This window comes from Mesoplodon bidens (genome assembly GCF_964165515.1).
Source record: "Mesoplodon bidens genome assembly, chromosome: 3".
Classification (NCBI taxonomy): Eukaryota; Metazoa; Chordata; class Mammalia; order Artiodactyla; family Ziphiidae; genus Mesoplodon; species Mesoplodon bidens.
Genome location: NC_138178.1, coordinates 33686491 through 33699791, shown reverse-complemented (window position 1 = coordinate 33699791; position 13301 = coordinate 33686491). Strand labels below are relative to the sequence as shown.

General features: G+C 47.4%; 1 protein-coding gene across 2 annotated transcripts in view; it reads right to left on the bottom strand.

Annotated features, from left to right (window-relative positions):
• CEMIP (cell migration inducing hyaluronidase 1) overlaps nt 1-13301 on the bottom strand; it is a 161112-nt gene that overhangs the window by 54942 nt on the left and 92869 nt on the right. For both annotated transcript variants that reach the window (XM_081228743.1, XM_081228744.1), the window contains exons 3-9: nt 12930-13076; nt 12277-12415; nt 11317-11553; nt 7774-7953; nt 5274-5344; nt 4404-4499; nt 3670-3791 (exon numbers count right to left, since the gene is read on the bottom strand). In XM_081228743.1, coding sequence (XP_081084869.1) covers nt 3670-3791; nt 4404-4499; nt 5274-5344; nt 7774-7953; nt 11317-11553; nt 12277-12415; nt 12930-13076 — 992 coding nt within the window. The remainder of the gene's footprint in view (nt 1-3669; nt 3792-4403; nt 4500-5273; nt 5345-7773; nt 7954-11316; nt 11554-12276; nt 12416-12929; nt 13077-13301) is intronic.

Genomic DNA, 13301 nt, shown 5'->3' with positions numbered 1-13301 from the left:
CAACACACTCACAGCCATTATCTGGGGTGGTATCCGCAGCAGAGAGGCAGGCATTGCACACTTGCTCTTAGAAGAAAACACTAAGGCTCAGAGGGGTTTAGAAGCAAGCTCAAGGTCACCTGACTGTCAAGCCCATGCCTCTGACCCCCAGATCTTTTCCCCTGAGGCCAGCATGTTTTTCAATGAAGACACCCCTTAATATTGAGAACTGAGCCTGAAAACATCATCCAATGGAGCTGGACATTTTTTAAGGTGCAACATCCAGTAAAAATTTCAGGAAAACATCTACTCAGTTTTGCTGCTTTTCTTGTTTTCCTTTTTCTAACCGTAAGAACAACCTTAGCTTTGGATAAGAAGAGTAAAAAAGGCTTTACCACTGTCCAGTGAACCTTGATCTTCACTTTAAGTAGACACAATGTGATTGTTATTCATGAAAATAATTATAAAATAACTAGCAATATCATAATAAACAATAACATAGGAAAATAATTTTAAAATAATAAAAAAATTATGGGCACTCACTATAAGTCAGACACTTCATGTATTGTTGCATTAAATCCACAAAATAATCCCATGAGGGAACAATTATTATCTCCATTTTTGCTTATGAGGAAATTGAGGCACTAAATTAAATAACTTGACTGATATCTATGGCCAGGATTGCTAGTGAGGATGATCCAGGGTGCAAGACTTAAGGCAGCACTCACTCTCAGGGTTATGTGAGTGCAGAGTCGGCACCTGGGAGCGAGTGCCACCTTAAATTTTGTGCCTTGGGCCCCTCACACGTCTAACCCTAGTCCTGTCACTGCTGATAGGCCATAGCTCACAAGTGGCAGAACTGGATGCAAACTAGGAGCTATCTGGTTTCAAAATACATCTTCCAACCACCAGACTGACCTCCAGCCACTGTGCCGGGGAAGAGGGGACTGCCCAATATGGTCTCAGCCCCAGGGATGTGTGAGTCCAGTAGGTCCCACTGGCCTTGAAGGGCGGGTGGGTTTTAAGGGAGAAGGTGGGAGGAGAGGAGATTTCAATCCAGGAGAACCTCAAGAAGGGTGATGACATGGGAACAGGGGACTGTGGTTTTGGTTTTGATTCTGCAGAATCACAAGCTATCGGATCTGGAAAAAATTTCCTTGACTGTGTTAGTCCTATTTCCTCTTTCTTTCCAACTCACCATCCTGCCTAGGTGACAAATGTCCTTAACACCCCCTCCCCCTCCAGAGGATTTGACCGTGTCAGGGTAGAGCAAGTATCTGGGGGACCCCTTGTGTGGGGCGGCCACAGCCCTGGAGAGTCTTCAGGTGCACTGGGGCCTGCACGGTGGTCAGAGGTGGCTAGTGACCACAGTAACCTGTTATTTCCCATAGTGGCAAAAATGGGCACGTGGGCATTTCAGTTTTGTTTCAGTCTCTCTGGTGGGTTAATTAACTAGGGCATTTAGCTCCTGGCTGATGTGTCTGACACTCTATTTATAAAGAGGATGTAATCTTGCTTTTCTCACCTGTGGTAAACATAGGACAAGCCTGGCTTTGCATTTCTGACTTCAGAAAAACCCGGGGTATATTCTACCTCATTGTCTTTTATGACTAGAAAGAGATGTTCTGGCTAAGTCTGGGGCCACTACCGATTAAAGGCTGATGGTGAGGAGAAAAGGGATGAACCTGGCCTTTCCAGGATGGAGCACTTCCTCCTTTCCTTTAGAGGTGGAGCTTTGATTCACTTTTGGAGGCACGTGACATGTTTTTAGATGACTGCCTCAAGGAACCTTTGTTTTGCCAAGAAAAAGCCAAGATTTTAGTCTGGAATTGAGAGTTTTGAACTAATAAGGGGTTTATAATGCTCAGCAAAATATTGTCAAAGAATACACTTTTGCGGGAAGGCTGGCCCAAGCTTCTGGGTAATGGGGAAAACTGTTGTTGGGTCTTTTATTCTTCTCTGGACCTCGAATAGTTGAGACCTTGAACTCAGGGAATTCATTGTCAAGGCTATTCCTTTTGTTGGAAGGAAACTGGGCCCTGCAATATGGCGGCAGACTGGTGGTTACAGAGTCTGGGATTGGGTCCCCGTGGAAGGTCTTGGATTATGGAGCTGGTGAGCAGTCACATATGATTATATATGTAACATATGGAAAAATATGTATACTTTCTCCAATCTCTTCTGCTATCTCCAAGCCTTTAGTAAAGTTTCATTCACTGTGTTAGCCTGGGATTAATCGTGCTTTGACACTCTCAAGGAAGAGCCCATTATCTGTGCTGGGAGCAAAGTTACTGAGAGCTAGAAATGCCTAAGGAAAGCTATTTTCCTAGCATGGAGAAGTGGTCTTCTAAACAACAGTGATCTGGAGCCAGGCAGCTGGCAGAGCAAACACCAGGGGGGATTTGCAGAGCATGGAAGCATTCCTCGAGGATTTCCAGAAATACTTGGGCAGGGAGTGCTGGTATAAGACTGGACTTCCTGTAGCCAAGTGAACTGGAGGAATAAAATGATGGCTCTTTCAGAATTAGAGCTGAACATTCAGGGTTGCAAGAGAAAATTAAAATTAAATCTGGGAAGTATGTGCTTTGGGGGAGTCAGAACATTTTGATTCTGTTGGACCCAAGAAGAGTCTCCAACGTGTAACTGAATCTGGGTAAACCCTTCTCAGTAACGCTGGAGCCACGTGAACGGAGAGCCTTAGCCAAACAATGAGAAAGGCTTCCCTGGCCTTTGCTAACTGCAGAATAGAGTGTCCTCTCTCGGAAAAGTAGTCCCTTGTCCCACAGTCCCTCTACGATGCAAGGCAGAGGGCAGAAGTCCTGCCTCAGGGTGGGGGTCAGTGGGTGGAGAGGTGGAAGCAGTCAGATGACCTGGGACCTGCGGTTAGATAATCTGAAAGAAGGTGGTGTACAAATGTTGCTATTTGTATTGGCTGAAAGAGGATAAAATGGGCAGGGATGGTCTTTCTCAAATGACTCCTAATTCTCTATCAAACAGTTAAGTGGCCCCAAACCTTGTTTTGGAAAAACACCAGGCATAAGGAAATAAACTCCATTTCCTTGCCCATGTCTCTGTCTTTCTTATGGTCCTTTGAGCTCGGAAGCTTACCAGCTGAGCCACTGAATTGTGAGGGCTGCCTATTCACCCCACATTTTCATGATGGAGCCAGCTGAGAAAGTCTAGGTCCCCTTTGGACAGAGTTAACTCCAAGTGAAGATCCCGAGCAAACACCATCCATTCTGCAAACGCCGGCTTTCATTAACTGAGTGGAGAACAAGGCTGTAGGTGCTCTCCACCTGGGCCAGGCTCAGCTTGCACCCAAGTCCCGGCCAGATCCTGTGCACTCGAGGCCCCAAAGGAGACCAACAGAGGAGTGAAGCTGAGTAGGGCAAACCCAACCCCACACTGGACACCCTCAGCTGTGGCTGAAGAAGCAGCTGGGGAGAAGGAAAAGGAACTCAGCAGTAGGACCCAGGAGAGAATTTGAAGCCTAGCTTTGAAACTCACTGGTGGGAAGGCCTGGAGCAGGCAGATACACAGCTTCCATGTCAGTCTCTAAAATGAGAACAGTACTCTCTGGCTTTACCAACGTCACAGGAGGGCCGTGAGACTCACACCACCCAAATGGCACGAAAGTCTGTGATCTACAGAGTCTTCTTCAAGACAAAGCCTTTATAACTACTTGATTACCTGTATATCAATGGGGCGATTGCAGATTTTCCCTGGGTGAGTGGCCCGGAGGTCTGAAATTTTCTCCCCACCTTTAGTGTAAGACACGTGGTCACGTTCAAACCACTCTGTCCATTGCACGTCTGGGAAGAAAGCAAAGAGCAGGGTCAGACGAGCAGGGCGCAGGAGAGCCAGCCACACTTGGTGTAGCCCCCAGGCAGCCTCGGCACAATGGGAATTGAATACCATCTGTCCAGGTTCTCACCAGGCTGGGTACCGGGGGCTTCTAAACCATCTGTCAACTTCCCCTACCTCTCCCACCTTTTTAGTAAAAGTGCCTCTTATTGACTATCTTATTTTATAAAAGCAATAGATATTCTTCACTACGGCCAAAAGGAGAAAGATGAAATCCATCCATGAACCCATTATCCGAGGATGGCAGTGAGGATTGCTGCTTTCCGTGCCCCCGTCCCCGTGTGTGTGGGCTCCTTGAAGGCTGGTTCCTACTCCTCCTGTCTGTGTTCTCTGTTCAGTGCCATCGCCTGGCACAGAAGAGGTATTCCCTGAGAGAAAACATCCCTCTGGGCTATTCACCACGGAGCCTTGATTAATTAAAGACAGCTCTCAGTTGCAAACTAAGTCGACACTGCCACAGTCAAGTGGTCCTATTGGTGCAAAAGAAAAGTCCTCATTCTTCAAAGCCCTGGCCTTTTAGCCCCCTGTGACATTTTACCAAGGTGTCCCAAACTCCTGACCTTGAACCCACTCGCTGGATGAAGAGACATTGAAAAGCTCGCCATGCTCCGTCCGGAAGAGTTTGAATACTCGGGCAGCAGCAGAGCCGTGGTGTCCTGTCAAAGAGGAGATCAGAGGCGTCAGCAACCAGACCGACCCCCAAATTCAGAAGGATGTGATGCTAATGCAGAGAAAGCCCCCTACACACATGGATCTTGAGTCATTTTGTTAAAAAAAAAAATTTCAGGCCAATCATTCCGGAGCAGATTATTTATTGCCCCTTCTTTTGCTTCAGTTTTGCAAGTTTAACTGCAGTGTTCCAACAACGCTATACTTTGGAACCCCATCGTTTCTCGTGTGAATTCCTCTCCAGGATTAGAACCGGCAGTACAAACCGAAACCTTCCCTGGGCAGAGGAGGCTGGTGCTATGTGGTAACAGCCCATCCAAAGCATCTTTTTTTTTTTTTTTTGGCCACACGGCAAGGCTTGTGGGATCTTAGTTCCCCGACCAGGGATCGAACCCAGACCCTCGGCAGTAAAAGCGTGGAGTCCTAACAACTGGACCACCAGGGAATTTGCCAAAGTGTCTTTTTAGCTCAAAATATTACCCTTGCTGGTTCCGTCCCAGTTCTCATCTTTCCTGTGTCACTTGTTTTGGATTAAACCAATGACAATTTCTTTGCAAATATAAATATTATCTTAGTGATTGGCCTTAAATTAGTATGGACTTCTGTCACTCACGTAACTTGGCCATTAAGCAGCTAGTCACTCAACAGGGTGTTGGGTGGTGGATCAGCCATGTTCTGAGGGTGGAGGGTGGTTCAAAAAGCCCCTGAGTCTCTTGGTCAGAGAGACACTGGAGGGAATTTGGCCTCTCGCCATTTATTACCGTGATACTCAATGTGGTCTTCAACAGAAGAAGAGGGATTTCCTTTCACAGTTAGGAAACTCCAAGGGTGTCTGAAAAAAAAAACAACAAAAAAGTTCTTCACACGTCTGAGCCTGTACTACAGGTAGAGTTGACGCAGAGTGTCACACAGAGGCTGTTTGGGGAAATTCGTTTCCAGGCTGGGCTTCCCTTTCTCCAGAAGAAAAAGAGCCTTTCTCTGCAAGCCCTGGCCTTCCGAACCACTTGGCTGGCCTGATGTTTGTGGACTGTGAACCTCTGCAACTCCATTCTGGCAGTTGACAGGGTATGAATCACAAATAACAAACAAGCCCACAGACCTACGTACCACCTGCCAGGCTCAATTAGGTTCTGAAGCAAGTGCTCTGATTCCTTTAGGAAAACAAGGAAACATGCTCCAAGGGAGAAAGGTTATTTCTCTCATGAGTTAAACTCGAGGAAAATGCCACAGGCAGATGTGACTGAGTACCCAGGAGTCGGCATTGGGCCTTGGGAAGGAAAGAAATACCTCTTCTTCCTAATGAGAAGCAAAGGAGGAAAAGAGGGGGTACCATCTTGGAAAGTTATACACTCCTCTTTTCTCCATTGAAGCGTGCACTGCTCTAGGGTGGGAAGGTTTTCTGATCCGTTTTTGTCTTCCCCCTAATACCTAACCCAGCCTCTCGCTTACCGTGAGATGTCAGTAGGTCTTGGTCCTCAATAACTTTGATTATTTTTGTTTTGATCTCTTATCTTGGAAAGTAAGTCTTCATCGAGGTTGGGGATTTGACTGTGTCACCCTTGCTTAAAATCTTTCAGTGCCTACCCATTTGCATAAAAAGCAAGCTCCTTGGCCCAAAGCAAGAGGCCCTCCTGTGCCCACCTTGGCAGCTTCACCTCTCACCCCTCCTGTTCTTGTTCTTTCACGCCCCGTCATCAATTCCCATTTCATGTCTGCCTCCTGGCGAGAGCTCAGTACTTCCAGAGGCAGGTCAGAACTTACCATGAGAGCTCAGTACAGCTAGTCCAGCCCTCGTGCCTTATGGCAATATTTGCTCAACAGTCCCTTCCTGGGTGAATGAACAAAGGATGGGTCCAAGTCTCAGATCTTCTACTGATTTTAGGTGCTTTGAGTTTGTCATTCAAAGTGGGTCTATACAAATGAAGGGTAAAAATGTAATCCCTGCCTACCTATCTATCTCCTATACTTATAGAACATAGCACCCATCCTTCCGTGGCTCTTGTTTACAAGGAGAGAATAGTTGCTAATGTTTATTGAGTTCTTATTCTGTGCTACACACAGTGGCAAATATTTTGCTCATATTATCACATTTACCCTCCCCAGGGTCCTTTGAGCTGGCTCCTCAAATATCCCACTGTACAGACACAGGAAGCCTGCAAAGAGATGGTGAGTCACTTGTGCAGTCACCTAGCAGGAGGTGCAGCCCCCTAGCAGGAGGTGCAGCCCAGACTCAAATTCAGGCCAAATTGGACGCTAGATCTTGGACGTTCTTCTGCTGAGGCCCTACGTAGCCAGTCCCTTTGTGGTTCTGCCTCTCATTGGAAATTAACTAACTGGCCTTTTGGCTTATAACACAATGAAATAGCAGCACCCTTGGTTTTTGTTAACAAAGGAGTTTTACAATACTAAAGTGTCACTGTCATCTTTGGCTGCTTGAGTTTCCTGCCCAAACCCTTCCAGAAGGAGCAGCCCATGGGCAGTCAGAAAAAGCACCCTGGAACCCAGAGTCCTGTCCCTGCCCAGAGGACCTCTGCCCAGGCAGTAAAATTGCTTTGCTCAGAGCCCAGAAAAGGCTCTGGCCTGCCCCCATTTTGCCCACGGTCTACAGAGCTGGAGGGAGGTGCACCCCTGTCTCCAATAGCCACGGGACAGATGATCTAAACTTTCCACTGAACCGAGATCTGATTCAACATGATTAAAAGGTGTGGCTACTGTGGGTAAATGGCTTCCTCTTGGTGCCAGCAGGTGCGCATGCCAAAGTCAGGCATGACACTGCAATCCAAAGCAAACAAAACACGCCCTGGAGCACATCAAAGGGCTCCTTCTGCCGGGGGGCTTGGCTGGGCAGACGCACTTTATGTGGTCTCTAAACAGATGTCTGCCAAGCCCCCCAGGCGTGTTCTGACCCCGTTGCTAAAGAAAGGGAAAATGACCATTAGCTGTACATCTGAGGCACGGCTTTTACACACAGTAGATGCTCAATTAATATTTTGTAAGTGGCCGATTGAATGAATGAGTTCATATACACAGAGACCTGTGGAGCTTGAAGAGTGGAATATGCTTAAAAGGAAAACCAGGCTCCCTTTAAGAACAAGCCCTAATATGTCCAATGTGGATGGATCACATGTCTGCATCCCCCAGGGTCACCACTGAGGGTGATGCCGCCTGGGGAGACGAGCAAGGAAGTCAGGTAAAGTCAGCCTGGGGTAGCAATGCTTCAGTGTTCTGGAGCCCTGGGGAGGTGGAAGTGATGGGCGATACCTAAATCCAAGGTGTAGGAAGTGTTTGCTGCCCAGTTTGGTCATCGCCTTCCTGGCCACGTCGTCCAAGTTTCGAGAGCCTTCATCATTCACGGCAACAGAAAGGATCCTGCCGTCGGGCACTGTGTTTAAATACTGGGCCAGACGTTCACTCTCTTTCTTGGATCTATAGGTGTCAAACCTAAAAAGAGCAGAGAGAGGGGATTTTAATAGTCCTAACAGTGGCCCAAAAAAAGAACTCTAAGCACCTACCTGTGGTATGACAACTAACACGCCACCCAAAGATCTCAAGGGCTATGATTTTTCAAGAAAAAAGCTTTCATTACAGCAAAAATCGATCATCTCAGACTTGACAAAGATAACCCACCCTCATCCATGTACAATAGCTATGAAATATAGATCTCAAAAAACCTATATCACAGGTGACAAGAATTTACAAAGGAAAGACCCAGTTGTGTAATGATCCCAACTCTAAGTATAAAGTGTACTTATTAAGTATAAACATTTTGTACAATGGCAACAGAAATTCCGAAAGCATCTGTCTTAGAACTTCACAAGCAAAATAATTCTAAAACAAGTCTAGAAAAATAAACCAGCATGAATAGCCAAGATTTGGGAAAAGGAAAACAGTGGTGGTACGGGGAGTGGGGAGGAATGTATGGATGCTCCTGAGTCCTCAAACTTGTTTTTAATTGTTCCCATAACCTGGTCTGACCCCACCTAGGCCCCTTCCTTCTGCAGTGCCCCGCCCCAGGAATCGTCTGCTATAAGCCTAGTACAGCTCAGGGTCCCATGATCATACCCCATGCCCACTCCTGCCTTCACTCATTCATCCTTACCTTCTCTCCAGCCAGTCAAATACTTCCTACCATTCAAGAGTCGACCTAAGTTCTTGTTTCTCCAGGTAACCAGGTCTCAGGTGACCACAGCCTGCGTTTCTGTGTGTGTTCAGGGTTTATTAATATCCTTACTCACACACATTCAGCTCTCAGATTCTTGAGCCCACTGACTCATACTTTACCCGAAGGAGATTAGGAAGGACGAGGTCTCCTGTCTTTGGAACCTCCACATCAGCTATCGGGATAACATCTCATTATGCACTTCAGTAATGAATTCAACTGCAGGTTGGCTGCTGCAAGTAACCATGTTGTACTACTTATGAAGCAACGCCATATCCGGAGAAAACCAGAATTCAAAAGGATGCATGCACCCCAATGTTCACTGCAGCACTATTCACAATAGCCAGGACGTGGAAGCAACCTAAGTGTCCATCAACAGAGGAATGGATAAAGAAGATGTGGCACCTCTATACAATGCAATATTACTCAGCCATAAAAAGGAGCAAAATAGTGCCATTTGCAGAGACGTGGATGGACCTAGAGACTGTCATACAGAGTGAAGTAAGTCAGAAAGAGAAAAACAAATATCGTATAATATCACTTACATGTGGAATCTAGAAAAATGGCAGAGATGAACTTATTTGCAAAACAGAAATAGAGTAACAGATGTAGAGGACAAACTTATGGTTACCAAGGTGGGGGAAGGGGGTGGTGGGATGAATTGGGAGACTGGGATTTACACTACTATGTATAAAATAGATAACTAATGAGAACCTACTGTATAGCACAGGGAACTCTGCTCAGTGTTCTGTAGTGACCTAAATGGGAAGGAAATCTAAAAAAGTGTGGATATATGTATACCTGTGGCTGATTTGCTTTGCTGCACAGCAGAAACTAACACAACATTGTAAAGCAACTATACTCCAATAAAAAATTAATAATAATTAAAAAAATCAATTGAATATAATATAATATAATTCAAAACAAAAAAGAAGCAGCACCAAGGAGTCAGAACACAGTTGAGGAGACTGTTCTCTCTCCAGTGAAGGTAGAGGCTCTCTGATAGATTTTGTGTCAATCAAGCTCAGCCTGGCTTCGTTAACTGTGGTCTGAGGATTGCTCCGTCCCAGGCCAAGCAGGTGGCTGTCAGCCCCCGCGGGGACAATATAGTGGTTTAGGGCCTGAGCAGATCTGGGTTTCAATCGCAGCTCCAACACTCCCCAGCCTTGTGACTGAGCAAATTTAGCCTCACCCAACCTCAGCGTTCTCATCTGTATAACAAGAGAACCCACCTGACAGGGGGTTTATGAAGATTCAGTTATATATGGCAGATAGAGTGGTTAACACAGGGTTTTGCACAAAGTCCAGTGATTGTATTATTGTTACTAATATCCACCAGAGGGCAAGGTTGGCTGTCCTGCGTGCTCCTGCCCACCCTGTCCCATATCACAGCTGATTCCCTGCTGCCTTCCTGTGGATGCTCACAGCTCATGCCCTGTTTTTTGGGGGGGTTTTTTGCGGTACGCGGGCCTCTCACTGTTGTGGCCTCTCCCGTGGCGGAGCACAGCCTCCGGACGCACAGGCTCAGTGGCCATGGCTCACAGGCCCAGCCGCTCCGCGGCATGTGGGATCTTCCCGGACCGGGGCATGAACCCGTGTCCCCTACATTGGCAGGCGGACTCTCAACCACTGCACCACCTGGGAAGCCCATGCCCTGTTTTTGAGGAGTTCCATATCCCCATCCTCCAGCAGCACCAGGAAAGCTGTCTCTGCTTGCCTACTCCAGCTGTGCCCTTCCTAGTGGATCTTTCTGAGTGGCCTGGGACAGCCTCTGCAAGGCCAGGGCAAGAGCCCCCGGGACAGCCCCCTCAAGAGCCCCCTCTGCAGGATCTGCCAGCTGATACCTGAGCCAGGGCAAGGGACAGGGAGCGGGAGACTTGCCCTATCTGCCTCTGAAATATCTCTCAAGTTCATCCACTTCTGTTGCCACTACTTCTACTTGAGTCCTCGTCAGCGACCTTGCTTGCCTTGACCATGCAGAAGCCTCCTAACCACCTCTGCTGGCTTTACTTTTGCCCTCCACAAACAATCCACTCTCTACACAGCAGCCAGTTCTTTTAAATCAGATCGTACCCTTCTTAAAGCCCTTCGGTGGCTTTGCATCCCACTCAGAATAAAACCCGCCTCCTCACTGGGCCTCCAAGGCCTCCACACCCGCCCCTGCCTAAAACTCTGACATTATGGCATCTCGTTTCCATCCCTCTGCCCTCCCATATCTCTGCTGGCCCTTCCTCCCTGTGAGAACATCACGCCCTTTCTCATCTCTGGCCCTTTGCACATGCCGCTCTGTCTTGAAAACTCTTTCCCTGACTCAGCCTTACCCAGCGGTCCTCAGCTCAATAATGCCGCTTGTTTACACTGGCCTTTCCAGACCACGTGATGCAAAGTGGTCTCCTCTAGTTACCCTGTACCCTCTCACTATGTCTCTTCCCCCTAATTACCGATGATCACAGCCTGAAACTATGCTGTGCTTACATGTGTGTATGTGTGTGCAAACATGCCTGTTCCTGTTCAATTCAGCTTGGATTTCTGTCTGTTTCACTCACTGCTGTGCTCCCAGCACCCTGAGCAGCATCTGGCTAGGACACATGCTCAGTAAGTGTATGTTGAATGAATGAATGTGTTTACATGAAGGCAAACCTTACCGGTCAGAATGGATGACTGTCCCTGATTTGGGGTCAATGACATGAACAATGACTCCACGGTGACCCCAGCTCCTTTCGAAAAAATAACCTCCCTCTTCCATGCCCCCGGGGTGAAGAGTCTTGTTCAGAAACGTCCAAGAGAGCTTCTTCTGTCCATGCAACTCAAGGGTACCTCCTCTGTCGACGCCAATGTACTTGAGGCCAAAGTAAGGGTCTGGTTGAATGTCTTCATCAGCCCTACAAGAGAGAACAGCTCTCCATGGTTGGCTGACACCTCTCTTTACTGGATGCTAAGCCCAGAGGGGACTGCACTGCTCTTGACTCCCACTGTGGCCACCTTAGACCCCGTTACATCTGGTGATTGCTCAAGGTCAGTAGACACAGCATTGGCAACCAAGATTGTCCCACACCAGACCAAAATGTGTCCAACGGGCCAAGCAGAAATACTCATCAATAGTTAACATGTTGGCACTTCTTTCCAGTTCTAAGTATGTTATATTTTGGTCCATATCAGATGTGGGATCACCTGGACCTGGACTGCATACCCTTGTGTATTCTTGGCTACTGATTCTGAGAACTCTCAATTGCTTGAAGAGGGAGCACAGCCAGAGGCAAATACTGCATGGAATTTTTCTTTATCTTGTCCATCATATGCTATTAATAAACATTCACAGAGACTCCCTCAGCCATGACATGATTAGAAGGCAGCTGAAAGGCTGGCAGGGATTTCTGTAACTTAAGTCCGGACCTGAGCCACAATAAATAAAATGCCTCATGCACTCCACCAACTCACCCAAATCGCCACTGTCTGTCTCGTTCATGATTACCATCTGGCAGGACCTAATGATAATTCCTTTCTTGCACTAAAGCCTTGCTGTCTTACCTCCCTCTCTTCCATGAAAAACCTCCTTCCCGTCAGATCCAAGAGTATCATGTGACCCATGGAAGCTGTCTACCCACCTTCCATACAAAATGATGCTGAAATTGCCCTGGAAAGGGCAGAGGGCACTCCCAGCATGCAGCTCTCCTCCGTTGTCAATCAGGATGTGCCGGGTACGCAAAACAATTGCCTCATCTTGGTCTTTAATGACTAGCTTTCCTGAAGAGGTAGGAATGGAGTGAGGTTTAGGAAGACAAGTCTTAGTGGTGAGATTATAGCAGAGTCAAGGGCAGACCTCCTAAGCCCCTCATGCCATCCCTCAGGCAGGCAAAGAGGCGTGTCTTTCCAATACTTCCATGCTTGCTGTGCTTACGGTGGTTACTTTTCTCTCTGTCTTGTGATGTGTAAATAATGCCTACTTGGTTTACTGCTATCGCTGCATGTGCTGCATTCAATGAGCAAGCATCTGAAGGTCAGATAAGCAGGAATGCTCAGAGCACCAATAAGAAGTTTCCTCTATAAATGCTTCTTTCACTAAGATTGGACCTCTGACAAGCCATTCCTAAGTGCTCAAAGCTGATGGTTATCTCAAACAACCAGATGCTCTGACATGAACCCAAAGCATGTGACGTTTTTTCTGTCCATCTACAGTTATGGCAACCTGCATCCCATCTGCTAGGCTCTGAGGCAGCGGACCAGAGAGAGATGGGGCAGGGGAGGGACTCTGGCTTACCTCCCTCTGAGATGCGGATGGAATGGACCGTGGCAGAAGAGATGAGCAGCAGTGTTCTGCCCTGGCCTATGTGCACGTAGTAGTCTGGGTCATGGCCAGGATTCCAGGGCTGCAGCTCGGGCCACTGATCAGGGCATTCAGCTGCCACTGCAAAGGACAGAGAGATGTCACTGTTACCACCCACCAACCTCCCCAAGCAAGGACTGCCACAGATCACAAGCACGGTGGGGTGGGGAGTCTATCATGCATTTTCATGGCCCTTGCCTTCTCCCTACTAGAGCTCAAAGCAGGGCCCTAGAAAGCAAAGAGAACCCCTGACATAGGAGCCAGGAGGCCTGGGATTTAGTCGAATGTCCTTCATTAGTTCATCCT